At 38.8% G+C, this 27,715-nt stretch overlaps 1 protein-coding gene across 1 annotated transcript in view; it reads left to right on the top strand.

Moving 5' to 3' along the window:
- The window catches only part of cntnap5a (contactin associated protein family member 5a), a 253,581-nt gene that overhangs the window by 172,727 nt on the left and 53,139 nt on the right, over nt 1–27,715 (top strand). The window contains exons 14-18 of the mRNA XM_041807623.1: nt 2,933–3,089; nt 6,359–6,486; nt 15,814–15,984; nt 16,828–17,046; nt 26,851–27,090. Coding sequence (XP_041663557.1) covers nt 2,933–3,089; nt 6,359–6,486; nt 15,814–15,984; nt 16,828–17,046; nt 26,851–27,090 — 915 coding nt within the window. The remainder of the gene's footprint in view (nt 1–2,932; nt 3,090–6,358; nt 6,487–15,813; nt 15,985–16,827; nt 17,047–26,850; nt 27,091–27,715) is intronic.

Here is a 27,715-nt window from a genome sequence, read left to right as displayed (position 1 = left end):
AAATGTGGGCTGGCTGGAAAGTGTTGTTCCAGCCGCATTATTTCCACCCTTGTCTGTGTCTCACCATGAAGAGAAACTTTTCTTTCACACTCTTGGTCAGACTTTGTGGTGAGACATTTTCCAGGGATCGTTATCTACACATGAACAGGATTCACATGGAGATGAGGCTCTCTGGCGGCCTGGTCTAATGCGACATGTGTATTCATACATAAAAACTTTGCCTAATGCGTCTATAATGTATGCTGCATATAGAGGGAAAGCAGTGTAGCATGTGACACTTGATTATGTGTTGTGACATGTAGTCTAATGGGCTTTTTCCGTGCTAGCTGGCCTCATCTGGGATGCAGGGTCACGCTGTGTGACGGATGATTGAAGCTGGACCACTTAACCCCTCAGAGGAGGTGATGAATGGCACCGTTATGGCACTGCTGTATAGCCACACTGACACTCGCAGACAAGGTGTCATGAAAATGCCAGAGTGTCCAGATTCTAATAGATTGAAATGCCAAGAGAGGATCCATCAGGAGAAGAAATACATTTATGCAATGAGGGGAAATAAGCGTCTCTCTTCAAGAACAAATTGCACAAGTCCAGAAAAAAGAGATAAATACAAGACATTTATCAGGGATAAAGTCTGTGAACTTTAAAGTTTTTTAATAAAACTCTGCTCCTTTCTCCTTTTTCCTTTCCTCATGCATCCTCTCTCCATTTCTTCTTTGTTTGCCCTTTATTGATTTTATTTAATCTTTCTTTAATGAGGTTGTCTCAATGACATTAAGATCTCACTTTTTTTCCAAGGGAGCAAGAAACAAACACATAAAAACATGAGTAAAACATAACACAGCTACAGCATTCTTAAGGAATTAGTAAAACTATTTAAAGAGGCAACAGGCAAGTACTCAGGTAAAAGCCGTTGCTTGTCAGAAAGTGGAGACATAAATATTTTTGAAAAATCTACAGTCTAAATCTACAAACTATTTCACTTGACCATGAGCGATAGCTGGAGTTAAATAAATGGTGCCACCCTGGCATTTAAGAACTTGTATATTTCAGTGCAAAAGATTCACAATGATTTTACAAATTTAAAAGGACAATTTTTAAAAAAAAACATTTGTTTATTTCAGAGAGTTCAGCCATACAATCATGCCAAAGTATTTCAATGTGAATTATGAACAAATCAGTTTCCATTTTTGATAGCATCAGTAATCTGTTCATTAACTCAGATGGTGACCACCTGATGTTTTTTTGGGTTTGAAATGCCAAAACACTGAAATCATTATGTTTTTCAAGTATACTGAAAAATGTATTCAGAGAGAGTAGGTTTCATAGAACAAATTTAAAACATGCCATGAATAGATATTTTTCAAAAAGGAAAAAACAGATTCAGAAATATGCACATCACGTTATTGACCCATATAAATGATTTACAGCTTGAGCAAAACAACAAAGATGTGGGATTTTTTTCTAATGCTTAGTTATCCCAGGGAAACTGATCACTATGGGTTGTCAGCAATGGTGTCAGTCAGTGAGAGAGGTGTGTTGGGGTTACTTTTCTTTACAGGCAAAGCATGAACAATATTGTCACCAAAAGTTCTTCATGTTTTTCCCCCTTTGTTCTTTTTTTACTCTGTTTTCTCTCTACTTGTCATTTGTTTTCAATTGAGTACTTTGCATTTTTATTTAGTCATGAGTGTAGATGTGTATGTAAGAGCATAGACATGGTTATGTGTGATGGTGCTGCCTTGAGTCTGTTGGTATGCATATATATTAGTCTGCACATACCTTTATAAAAGTGGAATGGTGGGGGTTATGCACTCAGGTTGTCCACATGTGATGATGTTTGTACAGTAGCCTGTGGAAGTTGGCATTTTCATGGAAAAAAAAACTATACCTCATAAATGTTCAATATATGTTTATTTTTTCCTCGACATGCTTGTTTTTCATTTGACTAGGAAATATCCTCATGTGTTTATAATGTTGATAAAAACACTATAAATAAAGCGTACATAAAAGTTCTGAATTTATTTGAAAACTCCCTTTCCAAAACCCACACAAATTCCCTAAAATTGAATACATAATAAGTAATAAATAAGTGAAAATTCCGAAATGTATTTTCAAGTTTACCCATAAAAGGTAAATTTTACAGTATTCCTAATATGTTTCAGTGAAACTTTACAAGAAAGCCTAAACATTAAAAAAAAATCTCAAAATTCCCTGTAAATTCCTGAACAGTTTCAAGCAAATTCCCCTCACAATTTCTTATCAAATTTCCAAAAACTTCCACATGCATTCCCCAAAATTGAAATATTGAATAATTTTTCAAACTATTTCCCCAAAGAGCCAAACAAGATCCCCAAATTCCCATAAAAATGCCCATCTTTCTTCATTGATGTGCTAATACAAGTACCAGTGGATTTTGTTTATCTAGGTGGATTGTTGTGCTTATTGTTCTATTTTTTGTTGTTATCATTGAAATGGCAGCTGAATGTGTGCAGCACTTGGAGTCCAAGACAGATTCAAAATGTCCTTGAAGAGCAAATTGGCAAATATACAAACAAATTCCTTTAAATGTTTATCCAAATTTCTAAGAATTGCATATTCTTCCAACATTTCAAGCAAGTTACTCAAATGTCAATGGACATTTTGTACAAATGTCTCAAACTTCTAACAGCAGAAATGATAACCATGTCGTAGAAAAGCCAAAATGTAAAGTCCTCATACATTTTTGAGAGCTGCAGGGTAAGACTAAACAAATAGCTAAACCCTCCTAATGTATTTATTTGTCATTTAAGACATTAAATCAGTGATGCAACATCATGTAATCCCTCAGTCTTAACCTGTGACCTTGACCTGTTTGAGCTCTGACACCTATAACGACAGGCTCCATGATGTTGTCATAGTTACTAACATACTGTTTGGTGTCTTGTTGCAGACGGCAGCCCACTGTCCTGGTGGCTGGACCGGGAAGGAGAGAAACGGAGCTACTGGGGAGGCTTCCTCCCCGGGGTCCAGCAGTGTTCCTGCAGCCTGGAGGAGAACTGCATCGACATGAACTACTTCTGCAACTGTGACGCTGATTCAGATGCATGGTACGCAATCCACACACTGTTATACAGAACACAGACTTTTTTTTCTTTCTATATTATATACTTGTACTGAAAATTGTTTTTCAATAATTCTGAGCAGCCTCTATTTATCAGTACGACAAAGATTAACCTCTGTGCTTTACAGCTTAGTTCTAATTGGTAACAGTAGGGAAGCAGTTCAATAATAAAGAAACAGCTAATTCCATGATGACCTAGGAATGACCTTGCATAAGCTTGGTTTTAATTATGCATATATCAGGGTAGTAGTACTGAAAAGAAACATTACAATACCTAAGTATTATGAGAAATTGACATTTAAGCATTTTAAAGTCCTGATTGCCATTATTACACACCAGTAGTTTATTAAGGTATGATAGAAAATGTTAAAAAAATAAAACATTTTTGACATTATCACAGTTAAACAAAAGGAAATGTTAGGAAAATGAATGAAGGTTAGTTACACCTTCAAATTATGGTTACGAGGGCTACCAGCAATAATGAGTTAACTGAAATAGCATAAAGTCTGAAATCAAGATGTTGTTTTATAAATCACATTAATCCAAGCTAATTGGTTGTTTTAGGCAAACAGCAGTTGAGAGTATGTTACAGGGCAGTAGCTGAATATTCACAGTAGCATCTTCCTACTCATACAGTGATAAAAAACCAAGGACACCACTGTCCATCTGAATTTCTCATTTCACTTTAAACCCTCACTGATAGCTCAGTAGACAAGTCAAAAGCCATCTTCACCATTCCCTTCTAACCATTCTCTTTACTTATTTCCTTTCACTCATAGCAAATTCATTTTCTCATTAAGCCAGTGTTGTTAGTTGATATCTACCAGGACCTCCTAAATTTCTCTAGAATAAAAGTATAAGCATACAAATGAAGAAAATCTTTTTGCTTTATAGTTGACCTTAACTCTGTCACTTACACAGAGAAAACCACTAAGCACGAACTGAAAGTGTAAATTCTGTCACATTAACCAGGCGTCATTGGATGTTCTTGGAGTCATTTTGTACTTGCACTCCTGCATATGTTTTGATGTATAACAGCGATAAACAGTATATATTAAACAGATTAAGCATTTTGAAGCTATATCAGCTCTAAGTCATGGTGTTTGCACCACTAACTTGAGGAGGCAGATTGTTCCACAGACGTGGACCTGCCACTGAAAAAGCACGGTCACCTCTGAGTTTGTGTTTGACTCTAGGGGTGACCAGAAGGGACTGCTCGGAGGATCTGAGGGACCAAGGTGAGGTATATGGGATTAAAAGGTCTGATAAACAGTAGGGAGCTAAACCATGTAGAGGTTTAAAACCAGCAATAAAAATTTTAAATGTATTCTAAAATCAAATGAGAGCCAATAATGGGAGGTGAGTACAGGGGTGATGTGCTCCCGTTTGCATGTACCTGTTAAAAATCTGGCTGCAGCATTTTGCACGTATTGCAGGTGAGACAAAGCAGACTGACTGATCCTCAAACAGAGGGAGTTACAGTAGTCAAGCCGTGATGTTATTAAAGTGTGGATATTTTTTTTCAGTATCTGTAAAAGATAAAAACGGTTTCACTTTTGTTTAGGAACATAATTGATAAAAGCATCCTTTCACTATAGAATATATGTGTTTGTCAATTTAAAAGCAGAGTCAAAAATCACACCAAGATTTTTTTTTTCTTTTTTTATAGGTCATTGATTTTAGATTTTAGATTTAATAAAATTATTTATATATTATATTTATTCTTGTATAAAATGTCCCAGTAAAATTTAACAAACAATAAAGAAAATGAAAACGTACAGACAACAACAGGTGTAAGTCATTAGGACTTATCTCCACAACTGTACAGTAAACAGTACATTATGCATTTACATATAATAAAAGAAGAGAGGAACAGAAGAAAATGTAAAACTCTTCGTGTCCCTCTCATTATTATATACCGTTATCATAAACACCGTCCAGTTTCCATCTTTTAGACTGAGTTTGAGAGCAACGGCCGTCTCCTCTTTGGCACTGTTGCGTACTGAATGAAATGCACCAATATGTTGTGTTCCATTTAAACTGAAATTATGAGCTGCCAGTCAGATGCGTTTTCAGAAATGTGTCCTGAACTCAGAATTCTGACTCGGAAAGTCAGAGCAACCCCCAGTACTGCCAGTTATGAATTCCTAGCAAATAGGTGTAACGTCATTACCAGCTCCGACATCTGAGGGAAATGAAACCCAGCATGAGGATTTGTTATACGGGGGAAGTAACGTTATGGGGGATGGGGAGGGTGGCAACCTGAAGTGAAAGGTGAAACAGTTTTGGTTTAAATAGAAAATCTGTACTTTTTTTTTTTTTTTTTTTTTTTAACAGCACCAGTTTCTAACCAGTACACCCAGGAAGTCATCTGAGAGGTATCAAGGAAATTTGGAGCAACTGTGTGGCATGCAAATTGGGACAGACACACACACATGCTGTTAATTACAGTAGTAATATTTAAAAGGAGGGAGAGCAATAGATGTGGAGGGCCTCATGTTTGTGTTCACCTAGGGCCCCAGAATGCTAAATCCATCTCTGAGCCTAAGATTTCTCATCCCTTCATTGAACCAAGCTATAACATGATAATTACTAGTGCTGTAAATTAGTTCAATCATTATATAAGCAATGTATAATCCCTCAATGTTATCATGTTATTATCTAGCTGAAATGTTTCTTTCTACTTTCTACAGAGACATTTATACATTTGTACAGGGCACAACTCTCCAAAGCATAGAAAGTCTCTCTAAAATTATCATATAGATGATTCTCCACCTCTGAAACAGTTTGAACAAAAGTGAACATATCCATACATTTATTCATCTCCTATTGAAGCTCATTATCTGTTTTAGGAGTGTTTTCTTCTTTTGTATGCCAGCGCTCTCCTTTAAATGATTTATTACAGCTCATACATAGCGTTTACTGAGTTATGATCAAACTAATCATAATTTCTAAGCGCTGACTGAAGAAACAAAGGCTGCATCAAAGTTTAGGCATATTAGACGTTGTGAGTGTGTTTGTTTACGGTATGTAAATCCACTCCAAAGCTCCTCTCCATTCAGCTCAGTTTGCATATTTCCAGAGGCAGTTGTCTGCGTGGTGATAGATTGCTCCCTTTTTAATGTGTTTACTCTGCATTCTGGGCTAATGCAGAAGAATGGACGCCTTTATCTGGACCCCCATAAAGGCATCCAGCACCCCAGGGCCCTGCTCCATTTATTTATTTCTTTTTCTCTGTGTGTTTGTGCATCACAGGGCTAATGACACAGGAATCCTCTCCTATAAAGACCACCTACCAGTAAGCCAGATCGTGATCGGAGACACCAACAGGACGGGCTCGCAGGCTGTCTACCACATCGGTCCTCTTCGTTGTTATGGAGACAGTAGGTGATCACCTCAGTGTTGCAGCTTCTGTGCCAGATTTGGCTGCAGATGGAGGCTTTGATTCCCAGGCTTATTGTTGATCAGAGATGTCTTTCTGCCTCATTTGTTGATCCATGGATGGAGAGTTAAGCTTCATCTGTTCTGTTACGAGTCGGACAACCGGCTGCACCGTGGACTCTACGACCTCTTTAAAATCTGCTCGACCTACCACTGTGCCCGTCTTTTTTTTTGCAGCCAGGCAGGGGAGCCAAAATGGGGGCAAACTCAGCTGGACAGCAGTGCTGCAACATGAAAGAGGATGTAGATATTCATGCTTAATGTCCCAGAGTGAGCGGTGGACACGGGGCAGCTGATCTGCATTCCGATGCAAACCTCCAGATATAATTTTGAAAGTATGCAGCATTACACTGCAATTTTTAACAAAACCACAAATACAAAAAAAGTTGGGAAAAAGTGTTAATTTAAATCAAAAGAGATATGATTGTCAAATCTCTTAAACCTGCATTTTATTCACAATAGAACATAAACAACATATCAGATATTGAAAGTGAGACATTTTACCATTTCATGGCATTATATTGGCTCATTTTGAATTTCATGAAGGCAAAACTGCTCAAAAATGTAGGTACAGACCATGTTTACCATTGCGTTGCATCCCCTCTTCTTTCAACAACATCTGTAAGCATCTGGGAAGTTAGGAGACCAGTTGCTAGAGTTTTGGGAGAGGAATGCTGTCCCATTCCTGTCTGATGTAGGACTCTAGTTGCTCAACACTCATCATTTTCTGATGCTCCATATGTTTTCTATTGGTGAAAGGTCTGGACTAGACCAGTTCAGGACCTGGACTCTTCTACTGTGAAGTCATGCTGTTGTGATGATGTGGTATGTGGTTTAGCATTGTCCTGGTGATATAGCCAAGGCCTTCCCTGACAAAGACAATGTCTGGATGAGAGCATATGTTGCTCCCCAACCTCTGTCTTCTTTCAGCATTGATAGTGCCTTTCCAGATGTGTAAGCTGCCCACACCATAGGCACTTATACCCTTACCATCAGAGATGCAGACTTTGAACTGTGTTCTGAAAACAAGCTGGATGTCCCCTCTCCTCTTTAGTCCACAGGACCTGGCATCCATGGTTTCCATAAGGAGTTTCAAATTTTCATTCATGTGACCACAGAACAGTTTTCCATTTCCATTCAATTTGCATTTGTTGATGGCACAGCCAACTGTGTTGACAGACAATGATTTCTGGAAGTGTTCCTGAGCCCATGCAGGGATTTCGAGTACAGAACCGTACCTGTTTTAATAAAGTGGCCTCTGAGGGCCCAAAAGTCATGAGCATTCAATATCAGTATCTTTCAGATTCTCTGACTCTTTTGGTGATATAATGGACTTTAGTTGGAGGGATATGCAAAGTCTTCACAATTTTTGATTGAAGAGCATTTTTCTGAAATCGTTTTACAAGTTTTAGATGCATTTTTTTTACAGCATGATGAACCTTTGCCCATCTTTAATTTCTGTGAGACACTGCCTCTCTGAAAGGCCCTTTTATACCCAGTCATGTTGCCAGTTGACCTCTGTTGCAGAATGCCTCTCCTGCTGTTTGCCATTAGTATCACACACTTTTCTAGCCTTTACCTACTTTTTTGAGATGGGACATTAACTTAAAAATTAGCTCATATTTGTCATTAAATTAAATTAGTTTCAAAATTTGAAATAATGTTTATGTTCTATTGTGAATAAAATGTTGGCTTGTTAGATTTGCAGATCATTGCATTGTGTTTCTATTTACCTTTTGAACGGTGTCCCAGCTTTTTTTAGAACTGGGGTTGTTTGTAAAAAAAAAAAAATGTATGGCATCATGAATATTACGCTTGAGGATTTTGATAACTGTAAGTTTGTCAAAATAAGCCAAAACAAGAAAGATATCTAAAAGCAGAAATGGTTTCAATGCGACACTTCCTGAAAGTGGAAAAATCTTCAGTATTTTCTAGTTTTACCAACGAAACTGCAAACCTCAGACCATAGATTTACCTTTAACCCAGTTAGACCTAAGGCTGTAAAAAGAAACACCCTCTAAAACTAAAGTATTGCTTGAAAAATAACTCACAAAAACCTGAGGGTTCTCTGAAAAAGTGCCCAGAATTTCAATGTGTGTTCAATGTGCTAAAATCTTTGTTTCCCAGCCTCTGTAGCAGATAGAGGCATAAATCTAAAACCATCTGGAAGCTGAAACCACTGGCTTCAGTTCTAGATGATCGCCTTTGCCCTAAAGTTCATTGATATTTTTTTGATACCATTAATCACTCTGCTTGGGGTCCTGCATCAGTTAGTGACATAACAGAATATGATTTGCAGTACCTTGGTCCAATGTTTTGTGACATTATAAAGTATTAGGAAACCAGAAAATTTTAAAGTCCAGCTGAGATACTGCAGCTCCAATGGCCCTGCAAATGAGAAAGTCTACCTCAAATGTATTCATGCGCATACAGAGGAGACTGGTTAAAAGTACAAATTGTTGCAGAATTGCATGAAAAGCATTGATTAAAGATATTTGTGCCAAAGCAAGCAATGAGTAATGATTTCTTTGGAGAAAACAGGCAAATCTATGTAAAAATAGACATTTTACACCCCCATAGAGCTGGACTAGAACGATCCTTGTTTCATAAGCAGGTGTTCAGCTTTGGGATTGGCAGTGGGATGAGGCTCTTTTGAATAAAATGTCTAATATTTGACTAATTAAGAGTCACCCCTAATTGTAACATTGTGTACTACTTTACTAATGCTTTCCAAATTCATCAAAACCCCATAAAAGTAATGACAAGTGGGCTAAACTGATGCTTTTATTCAAACATGATTGAGCACAGATTGTATCAGGAGCTAGCTTGTCCCTCCATGTCTATGTTTTAGAACAGCTCTTTAGACTGTATGTGTCTACTGGATTTGTCTCTATAAGGAAAGCAAAGCTTGTAAATCTTCATTCAACCAGCTATCAGAAATTCTCTACTGTAGAAATGTATTTACTCTTCTCTGTGTGTAGAGGTTTTCCCCCCACCAAGACTGATTGAATGGAGCACTACGTGATCATGCATAATCAATCAACTTGACAAGGTCCAGTTTTCCCTCTTTGCATTTGTTTTCTGTCTCCAGTAGTGACTGTTTCTTATTGAGTGGACTACACAATCAATCAATCAATCCATCAGCCTTTAATCATGAAGCCTTACAGTCAAAGCTACACCTCTATGTACAAACAAACACATTCACCTGAAAGGACAAATTTGTTAGGGATGGGTTTTTCACCAGTGACCCTCACTTTTCATTGACAGTGATCAGCCTCACATCGAGGGCTGGGAGCCACTGGGCGAAGAGGTAGGGGCAAAAGCAGGACTGACTATCCATGGCATCAAAGAAGGCTCTGGGGTGCACAGATAGCCTAGCGGTCCAAGGCGTTACCCATGTACGCGGGCGGCCCGGGTTTGAATGCAGCCTGTGGCCCTTTACCACATGTCTCTTCCCACTCTCTCCCGTTTCCGACTCTATCTACTGTCCTCCTCCTATGGTGAATAAAGGCATTAGAAGCCCAAAAATAAATCTTTAAAAAAGGCTCTGACAGACCTTTATAGTTTCACGACAGGAGTCAAAATCATGCTAATTTTCACTGTACTGGATTTGATTATTAGCCTTGATGTCGAAACCATCCAAGGTCGACTCGTCACGTCTCTTAGTCTGAAACGATGGCATATGCTTCTGTGGAAGACACAGATTGTATGATTTTCACCTAACTTGAAAACAGAGTTTATTAATGATCTTGGGGAAAAGATCTATGCTACCCACAATCCTAGATTGTCACAGCAAGGTCTCTGACTGGTGTTACCATGCAAAAGTTTAGTGTCCCTGCAGACTTCATGCAGTAAACACCAGAGTGGACCTTTTTTTGTCCCCAGCCAAAAGGACCAGCAGTCCTTAAGAATTCCACCATTCAAAACAACTACTGGACATTTGCTTTAGAAAGCCATATGTGACCAATATTCTGCATGTAACAGCAATGTGGCCATGTTTCATTCCCAAAACCAAGACAGTAGAAACTAAGCAGACCCACCTTGTTGTTACCCTGTTGTTCCAGCTGATTTGATACATATGGATGACATAGACCAGACCTTGGAAATGACTGCAGAAAGACATTATTTTACTCATCTCTGTAGAAGTAATTTAATCAAACATAATGAAATTTGTGAGCTTTTCATTGCACACATCTAGTCAGTTGCACAGTATATGCCTATGTTGATCGCAAACAGGAACAGCACTTGGCTTCACATTAGCACCGTTAATTCCATACCATCCTCCATTGAAAACACCATATCATCCCTACAAATGTCTAACCAGTGCTCCATTAACTAAATCCCAAGTTAAGACTGCAATACAAATGGAAAGTAGAGTAAGTCTCCCCCCCACAAAAAAACAAAACAAAACAAAAACAAACAATGCCATTTGACGTGCTTCAACTGCCATCCTTGACATTCTGACAGCAGTGCATCAATGGTTAAATTCCCCACAAGCCACTGAATGGCCAGGTGCCTGATACCGGAGCTGAAAGCCACTCGGGAATCACCTCCACCTCACTGGGTTAATGAAAAAACAACAACAGTGGTATTTCACAAGCAGCTGAGGCATCCTGTCTTTTCTACACCTCCAACACAAAATGTTGCAAAATTTCTTTTTCTGTGCCCTCAAACTGCCAAACAGACCTGCTCCTATGGTAGCCAAGATGGACAAAACAGCTGTTCTCTTGGGAAACACTACGCCAGCCATGGCCGGCAGCATTGGTAAGAGAGTCAAGGCCTAAAGTGCCGTCCCACAGGTGTCTGGCTGCTGCCATTGTGGGTTTGCACATAGACAGTAATGGGAGCTATCAATTTGTCGCGCGTTGGTAGGTGCTGGTGTGTTTTGTGTTTTACTATCAGTTATCCCACATCAGACCTCATAAACTGATGATCTCAATTGTAACCTCTGCTAAAACGGTAAATCCAACCAGTGTGATTTATTTGAAGTAGAACTGAAGAAAGACAAAAGTGTTACATAAATTGTCAACCCCAGCACTGCACAGGAAGTAGGTTGTAGTGAAATTTCTTTGGCATTTCATCCACACGGAAACAGCGTTTTGGGTGAATGTAAATGATACTTTTTGAAAATGGGTCCCAGAGTGCATAAATCCGTAAACATTTCTTCTCCATGTGGATGGCTATCTGCATTTTTCTTGAAACGAATGCCACACACAGTGTAGCTCTGTGACGACGCCTGCGACCAAAACAAACATGGCGGACTACAGGGTTGTGTTCATGCTGCAGAAGCTACTGAGCTTGTTTTGGCTTTTACAGCAAAATATGATGCTCCTTTACCACCACCGCGAAACGCAAATACCATATGTTCTTTAATCCAACGTGGGGAACAACCAGAATGGCAACTAGAAGAAAGTTTGTGTCAGTTTTCTGTGAGCGTCTTCTTCTCTTTTAGTGCATTTCCGTGGCAGCAATACAGCACCACATACAAGCTTGGCATATTCACTACAGCGTTTTGAGTCGTTTAAGTTGCATCTTTGTGAAATAAAGATAAATGCAACTGTTTATTCACATGCCCACCACTAGTATATAGCATTTTAACGATGTCCAAGTTGCATCTTTGTGAAATAAACAAAGATAAATGCAACTGTTAAATTGGTATATATCCTGTGTATATCAATGTTCTTATTTCATATATTGGCCAATATATAAGTTATCGGCCAATATATCGGATATCGGCCGATATATCGGCTATCAGCTTTTTTTAGCCCCCAATATCAGTATCGGCACAGGCCCCAAAAATCCCATATAGGTCAGCCTCTAGTTAATATTTTCATCTGCTGGACATCCACCTGTTAAAGCAGCCAAAGACTGCTAAATACCAGCCAACGAGAACTCTCATGTAAACACTAGCTTATATGAAACACACTTTATATATATATATATATATATATATATATACAAAAACAATGCATTTCTACATTGTTATTAAAAAAATGTACACATTACACTAAAAATAAATGTAGAAATAAGGTTTGAAAGAAGTGCGCTAAAATACTGTTTGATGTCTAAATTACCAATATAAATCAGTAGCATCACTTTACAGGAAAATTAACAAAGCTTTTGTGCAAGAGTTTTTTGGTCATTGAAAAAAAACTTTGTCAATACTTACTGCCTATGACTTTTATATTTGTTATTGTGGGACCAAACGTATTGGCACCAGATATTAGACTTTTTGCTAAAATTGTATCAAACTTTATAATTCTGACCTAAGTGGTTTCTGGTCGATTGAAATGTTTCCCTTGAAATGGATCTCTTACAGTTTCATGAGTAATAGCTTTGGGTCTCTGTGGAAAAAGAAAAAGGAGCAGTGTTGTTATTCCAAAGATAAAGATAGATGATCGGTTGTAGAGTAAAAGAGTGTGAATTTTGACACTAGAGACCACAGCTTGCTTCCTGTTTCACAGCAGGAGTCAACATTGGAAGCATTAGTTAAAGATCAGATGTCATGTTGCATTAAATCCCTCCTTTCTTGTGTTTCATGGTTGATAGAAATGTATGAAAAATTTAAAAGCGGGGAAACAAAAGGAGACAGCTTGACAAGTGAAATGTTGAAGTGGGGCACATGCGACATGATAATCAGTATGATGTGAGCCCTGTTTCCCCCTCTGACAACAGTAAGCAAACCCCGGTGTTTTGATAGTTGTAAAGATTATCTTGGAGGGTTTTTCTGTGACTTTAGGTCAGGGCTGCATTGATTTCACATAATCAATATCATGTTTACTGGATATCCTGTGGTAGATAAACATGCAAAGACAGGAGGGTACACACCTTGCGGATTGTCACATGGCATCTGGAAGGTGAGCTGACTTAAGAAGGAAGCAAAAAAAACACAGAGTATTATTTTCTACTTGTCTCTCATCGTCTCCACAACTTCAGAGTTTTTGTCTTTGTCCAAAGTTTTTTTTTTGTTTGTTTTGTTTTTTTTTTAATATAATTCTCCTCTCCTACCAGTGACATTGCCCATATCAATATTCAACATTTGATACAGTAACTTTGGTTATTGCATAGGTTCAGTAACATGGTTTGACGAATTCCGGTGGTGGACCAAGGCTTGCCTCACTTTTGTACACTAAAGTTATGTTTGACTGCAAGGGACTATACAAGTTTGGGAGTTAGGATTTGACAAATTAATCTGCTAGTATTTGATGCAGTGTTTTATTTTTTTGTTCATATTGTTGCTCAACACACTTTGTAGGGACAAAACAATTTCATTCATCATTATTTGTCACAATGTGTGAGGTCTCTCACACCTCATTTCAAGCCATGTATGTTTAAAGTCAGTTGTAGGTCCATTTATCCTTACAGAAATCTGCACAATATCCACTGTCCCTACAAAACTCCTGTTTTTAGTACTTTTGTCTTTAATGTGCATCAAGTAGGTTAAAAAATTGAACATGGGTGCCAGTTTAGCTCAGTTGGTAGAATAGGCACCCACATACAGAGGCTACAGTACTCGGTGCACTGCTCCCAGGGTCACATCCCACTCCTTTGCATGTCTGGTGGACATTTACTCTTGCTCGCTCCCCATACTTCTTGGGATTTAAACTGCAAACATGGAGACATTCAAGGTTACAGTGATGCTAATTTTGAGATCAGAACTAACATAATACACATAAATCTGCAGTCACATGATTCTGATGGTGTCAAATGTGTGGCAGGGTGTAAAGAACAGCAGCTATGAATGAATGGGAATAGAGGAAAATTTAGTATGTTAACGCTCGAAGTCAGGGGTGTCCAAACGATGGCCAGCAGACCATTTTTGACTGGCCCACAGGAAATTTTAACAATAGAAACAAATATGGCCAACATTAGAACATGGAACTTGTGCTTGACTCTGTAGTTCTTAGTTTAAGCACAAGGCAGTGCTACCATGCTAATTATGTAAACAAACATTTTGACAAGAACAATTTGTTCATGTTTTTGGGACTAAACTGAGGCAACAATGTAAATGGTAAACACTTTTTTTAAACCAAAACAATAAGGATATATTGATTTATAGCATATTCTTTGTTTAAGGCAGCAAATAACAGTATCAATAGCAGTCTGGGAGCAGATCCAGTGGTAGCCATGGGCAAACAGGACCCCTGAATCCTACAGAAGTTAGCCTCCCAGAAATCCTTATATAGTCAGCTGTAAACTAGCCATTCAAGCATACTCAGTCACTGAGCATATCTTAACCATCATGAGATAGACAGAAGCAAAGAATAGGCGGAAAGTCGTAAAGATTGCTTGAAGTGGAAAAAACAGGCAATAAAGTGGTAAAAAGGGGTTACAAGTAGCAAAAAAAATTGTAAACTAGAGAGAAACAGTTAGAATCTGCAAAAATTGGTATAAAAAGTGGTAATAAGAGGTGAATAGAGGCAACAGAATGCAAAAAGTCGCAAACAAAATGGGTTAAAAGAACAAAAAAGGGCAGAAAAGGTGGTGAAAAAGTTGCAAAAAGGGTGACAATTGGCAAAAATTGGTTACAAGTAGAACAGAGACTCAACTGAGTCAAAAATATGTAGAAACTGGCAAAAATGGGTCAAACGTGGATAAAAGGCAAAAAAAGTAATGAGAAAGGGTTGCAATGAGGTAAAAACAGGTAGAAAGAGGCAAGTTGGGTAAAAAGTGTGCTAAATTGATCACAAGTGGCAAACATAAGTGGCCAAAATACATTTTCTTTTTCCTTTGTATGTGTTTTCTACACAATATTACTCTCTATGCATGAATTGTTTGGCCAGTTGAAAGCTATTTTAAATGAGCTATAGAATTAAAGTGTATTTACATACTTAAAGCTAGTTAACTAACACTCAATGTTAGATTACAGGTTTAAGACTCAATCAGACCCTCATTGAATTATTTCAGGACACTTGATTCCTTGCAGACTGACACTTTGCTTGTCTCTGTGCAGAATAAGTCCTGTTTTTATCCCAGTATACTCCAAACACATTTTCCAAAATAGTGGGTGGTGAAAAAAGACAAAATTAGACTCTCCTTTTTGCTAAAAGAAATAATCTGTCAGGTTTTTAGCCATCTGGTCACTTGGAAGCATCAATCAGATATTTAAAGATCTAAAGACACTGATCACATTCGTGAGCTGAAACACGGTGTTACATTTCCCTCTCATTTTATATTTAACATATCTGTTAGCATGAGCCAGGCTTTACCCGGGGTTCTTCAGTCAGGAACCTTCCTACCTCCTACTCTCTCTCCTGTTTTTCTTGCAGAATCGATTTGGAACGCGGCGTCTTTCTACCAAGAGTCCTCCTACCTCTACTTCCCCACGCTGCAGGCTGAGCTCGCCTCTGACATCTCCTTCTACTTCAAGACGAGCGCTCCTTCAGGGGTGTTCCTGGAGAATCTCGGCCTGAAGGATTTCATCCGAGTGGAGCTCAGCTGTGAGTCAAGACACAGAGTAGAGAACAGAGAGAAAGCATGACAAGGACATGCAAGGAATAACTGGCATACATTAGAACACCCACAAAAAGCTGCCAGTGATTTATATATAAATATATATTTTTGGTTTTCTCAGATGGAAAGGCTGCTTGTATCATAGTTGACAGTTTAATTTCCCAGAGAAGCAGGCTGTCAGGGCCGCACAGCATGATGCAATCCTAATGACACAGTCAACAGCATCGCCGTGCTGCCATCAGAGTCGTTAAAAGCTTTTCGTTACTACTCGTGTAGTGGAGCAGAAATCCTTAATGAATACACCAGATGGGCAAAGAAGCAAGAAGTCATCGAATCACACTGTCAGATTAGATATATTTGCTCAAAAGATCGACTTGTTTACATGAACACCAATGAAGAAATACAGCTAAGATGTAAGGTTTTTAAAGGATTTGAGAATTGAGGCACAAAGAGCGTAGCAAACAGCATTTTTAATCAGCACCGAGCAGATTTCCAGTCCTCAGAGAGCGAGTTCAAGAAGCTGTGGGTTAGTTCATTTATTATAGGTGTTGTGAAATTGTTGATTACACTGTGTTTTGTTCTCAAACCTGAGGGAGGAGCTCTCAGGATATTCAGAGCCATTATGTATTACTGCAGCATCAGAGACATTGTGAAATATTGACGAGCTGTCAGCCGAGCCCCCTCATAAATCTATTCAGGTCATCAAGTTCTCCCAGCAGCATTGTATCACATTGCATCAGAAAGAGAGGAGGAATATAAAAAACCTGATATCACATTCAGTCTGACCTGGCTCTCTTGTATGTGTGTTTGAATCCCCACCGGCCTTGCAGCTCCCTCTGTGGTGACGTTCTCCTTTGATGTGGGAAACGGTCCGGTGCTTCTGTCCGTGAAGTCCCACCTCCCCCTGAATGACAGACAGTGGCACTACGTGAGGGCAGAGCGCAACGTGAAGGAGGCGTCCCTACAGGTCGACCAGCTCCCCCTCCGCTTCCTGGAGGCTCCGGCTGATGGACACCCCCGCTTACGGCTCAGCAGCCAGCTGTTTGTAGGTAGGCTGGATGTACGACCACCAGAGACGGAGTTGTTTCAACCCGCGTTCATTGATTTTCTCAGCATGTTCGAGGGGTGAAGTGTAGCAATCTGTACACACAGCACGAACATTTCATCACATTTAAAAGTTGATGTGTTGATCAGTTTGCACCCAGATGCCTTTTAACACCTCTGGTTAAACATCAGTAGTGATCTGCAGTCTTTATCTGATCACCTGACAACCAAAGGAGTCTTACTCTCAGTGTAATCACATGGGATTATGTGGAATACAATTGATTTCAAGCGTTGAACATGCAATACAATCATAACACATGGTGCCCAATTTTCTACAAACAATCCTAAAACAATTGAGATTTGTGTAAAATGTGAATTGAAAACTGACTTTCAAATCCTTTCCACTCTTAATTGAGTTGAATACTGCACATAGACAAGACAGAAGTGATCAAAATGATAAACTTTGTTGACAAGAAACTCTGCACTATTGAGCAATTTAAAATGCACATCAAGGAAATGGAAAGGATTTGACTTCCATCTAACAAGGGTATATACATGCCAATTTTAAATCTATTTCACCACTTCCAACCAAAGTCAGCAAAGGCCAGACAATCCAATGGTTCTAAAGATAATCTTGCCCGATTTTCCTGTGGTGTAAGGTTTGATTTTACCCTCTTCAATGTGCTTGGTAGATGACTAGATACTGAGAACATCTATGAAAATGAACAGAAATCATTTGGGATGACCACAGACAGCCAAGCAGGCATGAGCAGAATTGTTCCGTGGAATAGAATTGCAGCCAGTTAGGATATATCTTTATATCTTCAAAATAAATTATAGTCAGGCTCAATTTAAAGCCCTCCTTGGGTTTCCTACCTCACCAGTACAATTCTGCATATGCTCTTTACCTGTGAAAGTTGTATTATTGTGTGACAAGCTGTATGTCTCATTTGCAAACAATGATTAAGTAACAAAAAATAAAAAGCTGACTAGACTGAGGGAGGAAGCACAACAAACACAGCCATGGCAATGATAGATATTAAGCATAAATTTAGCAGGACATTAGAAATAGAGGAGCAACTTACTGACAGAATGTTTGCACTTGTGTCTAGTAAAACGAACCAAAATCAAGTCAACAAAGAGGAGAGCTGAACTGAATATTCCAAAATGGATGTAGCAGGTAGCTAATAGCTAGCTACATTTACTGTGTTTACTCTAATGTCATGTTTGATCTCCTTGCACTGCTTGTGCAGAGTACAGTGAGAGTATATTTGTACGCAGGGAATACAACTGGAGAAGGCAGTTTAAGGCAACTCAGGCTAACTTTGATACCGCTTCTCTCTGATTTTTCCCTTTAAGACTGGGCCGGACCTCAAGTTGAGAGCAAAAAAATGCCCCACTTTTTCAGGCTTGTACAGAACAAGATGGAGCTAAATCAGCATCGCTGCTAGTGGTATGGATTTTCAAAAGAAAAAGCCATTTACCAGTGCAAAGATTGTCAAGGCATGAATGCTTTAATCAACTGAGGAGATCGTTATGGATAAGAAAATCCGAAACAGTTAATTTGATTGATTGAAGCTATAAAAATTATTACTCATACTGTATGGCATGAAATATATCTCTTGCCCTTCATATGGACCCTTTTTTAGGAACTGCCCCTGCAATAGACAATTAGCAAAGCTTTACCAATTTCATGAACACTATAGACCACAAACATCAGAAAGACTCCAACCAGTTTTGAACCATACAATCCTCTGAAGACTCTTTAGTCAGACCAGGATACCACACACCTGAGGTTTGTAGTAAGAACATTATAGTCGTGATTTTACAGTCTTGAGAGCACCTTGTGTTCAAATGTGACCTCAGAGGATAGATAACTAAGGAGGATGGACAAAGTTATAAGATCTGTTGTCATAAGTCTTTCATAAGAAATTATAAAGACTCTTGTTACTCTAAGTCCACAAGCTGGTCTTCTTTTTCAGTATCCCATGAAGCTCAGAGCACAGTTGTGTTTTTAGTAGCTGCCATGTTTGTGAGGTGTTAAAGTATGCAACATTTCCAGGTCTACTTGCTCTTATTACTGGTCAGAGGCTGACTGATATCAAACACGTTGAGTATTTAGATTTGGAGCTGTGAAATAATTTGGCAATACATGTTTCAAGATTGGCCAAAATTGGTTTTGGCAAGCCCCATTTGAGTGATGTTGAGCTTTATCCCAAACTTGAATGAGGAAATGCATGAATGTTCTGGTTACCAAACTCGCGTAGATATCCTATAATGACACTTCTTATTAAGCTGTGTTTTTGTGGTCATAGAATATGCTAACTACCAGAGGGGTCTGCTTGATAAGTGTCTTAATGCACCTGCTCTTGCTGCCCTTCTATACCATGGTTGGATTGTGAAGGCCACTGTAGACAGGGTAGTGTAAATAATATCTTTGTTGTCACTACCCGGAGATTGCATGACCAGTTGAAAAATGTTTAGGTCCATTTATCCCTACAGAAATCTGCATAATATCCACTGTCCCTGCCAAACTCCTGTTTTTAATACTTCTGTCTTTAATGTGCATCAAGTATGTTAAGAACTTGAACATTTAACATTTAGAGTGGGAGAAGTCACACATAAAATTACTGCAAATGCACTGGTGACAAGTTAACATGTACGGTGTCAGTGTCTGCTCATCATGATGCTATCAAATGAGCATCACTTACTTTAACCTTCAATACTAAGCATTTGGGAAAGGGCAAAGGATTTAAAAAAAAATCAGAGTGTGATTGGATGTCTGTCACATCTTTACAGGCCAATCAAAGCAACAAAACACATGACGTAGCCACGACTGAGGTGTGCATGCACAGCTACCGAGGAATAACACAAACCATGGTGACTATAGACATGTGAATACACAACTTTTGTCATTCTTGAAAAGAAAACAACTCACTGCTGTTCTTTGTTCTTCTTTTAACGTGGAAATGTCATCAAGTTCTGATAAAACTGGCGCTTTAGTAGTAACCACGCTAATGTCTTCCGCCATAATTGCACCGGCCTCTTGTTGCTGCTTGCTTACGTCACGACTCGGCCACGCCTGAAAGTACTGCCCCTCATTGCTGATTGGTTCTGTCACTTTCTAACCCGGCCCAAATGGTTCAAACGGGAGCTTCGCAAGATGGATTCGCCAGTGAGAAATAAGGAAACGGGGGTATCCATCTGCTTTGCAAGGTTCACTTACTCTGTTTAGGGTTCAATACCTCGTCCATGGACACTTTGACATGTAGAGCCAAGGAGCTAGGAATAACACAGCCAATCATCTGATCAGAGCTTGACCTGATCAGCCTCATGGGATGGGTTATTTCAGACCCAGTGTAGGTGTGATGTCTTTCACATTACATGTAATAATGTCTCATTTTCTTGTATGAAAATAGAGTTTATGGCAGCTTTGAAGATTCAGGTTTTCACATGCCTGTCTTAGTACAGTTAAATTTAACTCTTATTTTACAAAGTGTGTTTTTCAAAGTACTTGTAAAAATATCTGATTATACTATACCTCAATTTCTTACGACATGTTAAAATACACTATATGGACAAAAGTATTTGGCCAAATCTGTTAATTCTTGAATTCAGGTGTTTCAGTCAGACCACGAGTGTATAAAATCATCACCTAGCCATGCATTCACAAACATTTGTGATCCTAAATGGGTCACTATGAAAAGCTCAGTGACTTCAACTGCAGTACTGTGTTGGATGCGATCTTTGCATAAGATGGCTCATGACATTTTATGCCTGCTAGAACTGGCTACTTGACTGGCTCGCACAGAGTCCTGACCTCAACCCCATCAAGCACCTTTGGGATGAACTGGAACAGAGGTTGCGAGTCAAGCCTTCTGGTCAAAGATCAGTGCCTCACCTGAATTGGCATGAAATCCCACTCCAAAATCTTGTGGAAAGCCATTAATGAAAGGTGGAGGCTGTTACATCTGCAAAAGGAGGGCCAACTCCATATCATTATTTCAACCCCTATCGGTGTAATGGTCAGGTGGCCTAATACTTTTGTCCATATTTTGTATCTGCTATGCAGTGAGCAAGTAGAGATGGAAAAAAAAACTGCAGTGATAGTTTTCTGCCAGAATGCAATTAAACTAAATGTGAAGGAGAGCTGAAGCCAGCACAACATTGGCTAGCAAACTGAGCAGGCCAAATCTAGAGGATATCTACTGACAACATGCTTTTTTTTTTTTTAGCTCTAATTTATCTCTTTTTGTTTGTCATCAGCAGTGGGACAAAGACACTTGGCTGTGTCAGATATCTCTGATTAGCTTTGGCTGAACTTTAAAATGCACACTTTGGAAGGAGACTGTACATTTTGAGCCTCTTACATTGTAGTGGCTCTACAAAGGTCTCTCTTCACACCCAGCACAGAGAGGGAAAGTGATTACAGCTAACAGTCACACTTAAAACGTTTGTCCTTGGGTATTGTGCTGATAAAAAAAAAAAAAAAAAAACCTAAAAGAAGAATACAAATCTGCTCTGTAAGCTACTGTGAAGAGGAGTTTTATTATGTTTTCATTATTGCTGAGGCTCAGGAGCTGGCTCTCCTTGTGCTCTCTCATTTCTCTGCAGCCTTTCCCCATCTGACATTTAAATGTGTCTCTTTAATAATACAGCCGTCCTCTGAAGGGGACAGAGATACAATTAAAAAAGTGCGTCCTTTTTCATGTCGACTCAATTTTAGGCCTCAGTTCATGCACTTAATGGTTCATTTACTTTAAGAAATAATTTATCAGAGGAGTGAAAAGACAAATGGAAGCAATAATGTTATGTCAGCCGCCAAAGAAGTTATTACGTGAAGATTTAATTGTTTTTATAAGAATGTGAAAGTTGTCACTTTATGAGCAGGCTGTCTATTCTCTCTGGAAACAAAACTAATGTCAATGTGGGGCTTTGACAATTAATAAAAGCTTTTAGAGGACAGTTTCATAGTGGATGGTTAGAACGATCAACATAACATTGTTCAACATAAAGAGTGGAAACATCAGGAAACTTCACTTTTTAAATCATTAGGTTTTGCATCAAACAGAACTTGACTTATGCAAACATAAACCACATATTCCAAAGACCAAAAGCCATTACTTAAAATACAGAGGCCCGAAAACCTTAAAACCTCATTACTGGCAAAACCTCCGCAACTAGTGAGGAAAAAATGTCTCACTAGTTGCACTTTTTGTATGCTGGACTGCACATGTGTAACACATATTTAAATAAAGCTTCATATGACAGCAGACGGTTGCAGTTGCAGACAGCTGGAGTGTTGTAAAATAGAAAATGAAAGCACACTATGCTGAAGTGATAACACTGAATTTCTCACCTCCTCCACACAGGATTATTTCAGTGAAAATGTTTAAAATATGCAAAGGCTCTTCTGTGTTTTATGTAACACGCTAGAGCTGTTTATTATTAATTTAAGAGCTCCCTCTGTTTTAATAGATTTCAGTAAACAGAGGCAAGAAACCTCCTGGTCTCCAAGTAACACAAGTTGGCTTTTACTACTTTAATCATGACCCCAAAAACCTGAATAAACAGACAAAGGAGCTGCTAAATGTGGTCTAAGTAGAAGAAATGTAAAATAGTGTTGGGTGCTCTTTTAGACAGGGGGAAATGGGTGAATGAGGAAAGAAATGCTTAAAAGCCTTCATTATAATAATAAAGCCTTTTATTATTGTAATTGCCCATGAAGCCCTGATGAGCCCTGGTAATTACTGTAGAAGACCCGCATGGTCAAAACATGTTGTCTTTTTTATTATTCATCCATTATTATAAAGGCTGTTCCTCCTTTTTTTACATTTTTCAAATTTTAGTACTTGGATTCTTCCCTTTGCTCTAGTTTTGCAGGAAACCACAGGTAAATGTGGTCAGAAGAATGTAGTTGAACAAGATATAAGCTATCAAATGATACTGTAAGTAATGTCAGGTTATTAGGTTAGGTTAATATTAACTATGGATACCATTTACTATCTGATCTTTTTTTGTGAGGGGGAAACCTCTATGAAAGCTGAGCACAGGCAGGTTTGCCCTTTTAGATAAAATTGTATTATTTTAGGGAGTGAACTCGTTTAAGAGGTACAGCAACTTTAACCGCAAGAGATTTGTCTGGACAAAGCTTTAAGGCTCGTTTATGTCTGACTAGCATGGAGATACAGACTGAGCTTTATGTAAATTTCTGAGGTAATATCAAGGAATATTGGAAGTTGTGAGAAACTGCAAAGAGACAGGCAAGAGGACAGCTGGGCTAAAGATGGATGGAACAACATTGAAGGCACTGTGGAGGTCTGGGTGGGAAAGCTTCCTCTGGTAGATATGTTCTTTAACATCCAGCCCAATGTGACAGACGAGTGTGAGTAACAGCCCTAAGGGAACACATTTTGGTGAATAGAAACAATATTAAAACAGTTTCATTATGTGCATGTAGATTGATCTGGTCTGGTACCTGCAGGCCTGCCCACACAATTGGCCGAGAGAATGGGCCCTCTACAGTGGTGATTTATTGCTGATATCAGTGCATGTGTGTTGGAGCATAGACGCTAGCATCCGGGCTAACATTTACCTCATTTTGGAGCTGGAAATTGTTTCACGCTATCATTGGGTTGTGATGTTCAATTTAGTTATTCATGCCACTTTTTAACACCATTTCATCTCTGCTTCTGCCTGTTTTTTAATCCATCCATGTTAATCCATCTTTTAACCAATATTGCCACTTTTTGCCACCTTTAACCATTTTTGCTAGTTTTTGCCACTTTTGCCCATTTTGGCCAATATTCACTATTTTTGAATGTAAATTTTTGGTACTTTTAACCCAATTTTGCCTCTTTTGACAATTTTTGCCACTTTTTCTGACCGTTAACCATTTTTTCTATTTTATCAACACCTTTTTGCTACTTAAGCTGCCCATTTTGCCCACTTTTGCTCATTTTGGCCACTTTTTTGCCCATTGTTGACAACTTTTGCGAGTTGTTGCCACTTTTTAACTTTTTTTTCTCCATTTTTCACCCAGTTTGAACCCTTTTTGCCTTTCCTAAACCATTTTTCCCCCTCTGTACCAATTTTTGCCACTCTGTAACCTCTTTTTGCCACTTTGATTCAGCCAGTTCTTGCCACTGTTAACCCATTTTGCCAATTTCTACCAGGTTTCCTCTTTCTGTAATCGTTTATTAATTTTCCCCCAAAGTTATTTAAGTTTCTCCTCTGCTATCCTGACGTTTGTTTGAGTACACCATGGCTTAGCTATGAAGTCTGACATTACTTTCCAAATGGGATTGTCAATTTGCCTATCCACATTGTAAACATTGAAAAAATAAGGTCATTCAGGCTGCCATTGTATTATCACTGGTCTATGGTCATGCACCAGTCACATTAAACGAAATTCATCATCAAAGCCTACGTAACCCTGGTGATTTTTCCTGGATATCCCAAGATGCATTCTCCCATCAACTTGACTTCACGCAGAAAATATGGTTGGTGTCTGGCAGGAAGATTTGAGGGTCAAGTCTTGTAGCTTTTGTGTGTATGCACTGCTCAGCCAGTCAAAATTGGGAGGATGTCTGAAGACTAATGCAAGTGTGATTGGGTTTTCTTCTGCTCTAGGTCTGTTTAGGTGGTAGAAAGAGACTGTGTCCATTTTTTGATACAATATTTAGTTTCTATACAAACACTTGTAAAGATAAAGCAAACTGACAAAAAAAGTAAACTTGACTTTTTAGAGTTGGTTGTCATCTCAGTGTACGTCAGAAGACTTCTATAACACACCACAAAGTAACAGACACTGTCAGCTGAAGCTAACAGTCAAAATGTATTGAAAAATGACAGCCAGCAGCATTGGCAACACACAACCCAAACTTCACAAGGTTGGCTTTTTCAAGCAGAAGGAAATTACTTCTGGGTGTCCCAGAACATCAACTTGCACCTCGGGTTAATAGCATGAAAGCCGGCCGCTCACTTTATGTCCACGCTGGTAAAACAGCAGGGGTTAAGAGCACGCGGACCCCTTCCTGCTAGATGCTAAGTGCAGGAGCATCAGTATGTATAGGCTCCCTGCTGTCTCTGCAGGACCTCCACCACACACTGCACATATGCCAGTAAATGCCTGTGATGCATAAAAGCGAAGCATCTCTTTATGTGTGACAGTAGATTTAACAATTTTCAATCATCAGCCGAGGGAAATCGTGAAAGGAGATTACACCAACCTTATGCTCAGATAGATTGCAGGCACATTTCCATCCACAGACACCAGTTTCTGTAACGGTGCAGCTGCATCCATGTCACAATCATTACCTTTTCATCTTTTTGATGTCTCTTAGAAACTTGTCTGGTTCATTATGCTGTATGTTTAGTCTTAATGAGGCTGAACACGCTTAAATGCCTACAGAGCTGCCTGGGATGCTCTTAGGAATTAAGTAAATGCTTGTTGCATATTTTCATTAGCCTTTAAAGGAATCCTGCTAATTAAGGAATATAAGATAAATTCCCATCTTCTTAGCGACTGGATTTGCCTGCAGATGCAGTCTAATTTGAAATAAACACTTTGTATCTTCTTTAATTGCATTCTTGTTAATGAAAGAAAGACACAGCTAGGACATGATGATGCCAGTATTGTTAGTCTGGGTATGGGTCTGGGAGATAGAGTTATATCATTTGATAGATGAACAACTGCAGCAAATATTCACCCAATTCTTTTCTTTCCTTTTTATTTATTTGTTTGTTTCTATCATTTGTGTTTTTGCTTGTTAATTTTTGCTTGTAAAAGTTCTTTTAAACCAGATTTATACTTGAAATTGTACTAATCTTTTACCAGTTTGGTAGTCTCCTCCAGACTATACACACACAGGTGCATCTCAATAGTTAGAATATCATGAAAAAGTTTTTTTTTTTTTTTTTTTTTTTTTTTTAATTAACTTTAAAAAGTTAAACTTCTATCAGTTCTAGATTCATCTCATGCAAAGTGAAATATTTCAGCACTTTTTTTGTTTTAATGTTGATGATTATGGCTTACAGCTCATAAAAATCAATACTCTCTCAGGATATTAGAATAGTGTGGAGAGTCCAAATTTGAAAAGATTTCCTGAGCCTTCATTTTTTCACTCTGGTTTAGTTCACACAACCACAATCATGGGGAAGACTGCTGACTTGACAAATGTCCAGCAGACAATCACTCACACCTTCCACAAGGAGGGTAAGCCAAAGAAGGTCACTGCTGATCAGGCAGGCTGGTCTCAGAGGCTGCATCAAAATATAATCTAGAATATGTGGAAGTGTCACTTTTTGAATTAAATCACAGGGAACTGTTTTTATGAAAATCCTTTTTTTTTAGATGCACCTGTAAACATGGACAAAGTCTCAATGAATATTTGTCCAAAAAATCCAAAAGTGTTTTTGATGTCAGTAGAACTATTTAGCTGCTCAAATATGTTAAGAGTCATGCAATCATTCTTCTTTCACTTCCTCATTTGGTTTAGTTATTCTTGTGTTTGTTGCATGTGCAGAGCGCCATTGACATGGCCAGATTTGTGCAAGGCAGAAAGCAAAATCTGACTTCCTGTCAGAAAGTTGTGAAGTTAGATTTGCTTTTGATTTCTCTCTTCACTGTGACACACTGATAAGGATTAAAGTATTTCTTTTTAGGCAGAAGTTGGGATATAATTTTGCTTACAACATGACCCCAGAAAAAAAAAAAAAAAAAAAAAAAAGAGCTACAGAGTCAGGCAGTGAGGACATCTATAACGACACACATGTATAGATGGCTGACTTTGCTGTCTTTGTCTCAGGAGGAACTGCATCCCAGCAGAGAGGCTTCCTTGGCTGCATCAGGACTCTAACCATCAACGGCGTGAGCTTCGACCTGGAGGAGAGGGCCAAGATGACGCCAGGCGTGAGCTCCGGTTGTCCCGGTTACTGCAGCGGCTCCAGCAGCCTCTGCCACAACAGAGGGAGGTGCATCGAGAAGAGCAACGGCTACGTATGTGACTGCTCCCAGTCAGCGTACGGGGGAACTACCTGTGACCAAGGTGAGGGCTGATGAGCTACCACACTTAATGTAATTCTTTTCAGAGATTAACTTTGATTACTACAAACAAATAATCGATCATTGTGAAGGTTATTCCATTGCAGCGCATCAATAAAAATGCGAGTAATGCAAGAGGCAATTAATACTTGTCCTGACTGCGGACTCCAAGAACATTTAAAATGCATTAGAGCAAATTATCTCCTGCAGGATGTGAGCACAGAGCAGAGCACAGAGAGCAACACAAACTGACACACACAGAGGAGCAGTTGGCTCAGCAAACAGACACACAAGCAGAGAGGAGGGTTTGAAGGCATTTTCTGACGAACAAGAGATGAAATTCTGTCTGTAACTGTGGCTAACCAAACTTTCCAAACTCTTCCTCAGTGTGTAAATAATGAAAGAGCCGCAAGGATACAGCAGATTCAACTGCTGCTTTAAAGGTTCTTATTTATTTATTTATTTATTCATTTATTTATTGTTATATTTTTCATAGAGCTTTACCTGACTCAGAATTTTGTCAGAGGATGAGACAGGCTTTTTATTACCCTGTTTTCATTATTCATTCCCCGTTTTTGGTTCTGCAATGCACCAAGCTTGTACGTCAGCCTGGATGAGACTCATTTAAG

Source organism: Cheilinus undulatus, linkage group 15 (genome assembly GCF_018320785.1).
Source record: "Cheilinus undulatus linkage group 15, ASM1832078v1, whole genome shotgun sequence".
Classification (NCBI taxonomy): Eukaryota; Metazoa; Chordata; class Actinopteri; order Labriformes; family Labridae; genus Cheilinus; species Cheilinus undulatus.
This window is presented reverse-complemented; position numbering and strand designations above follow the sequence as displayed.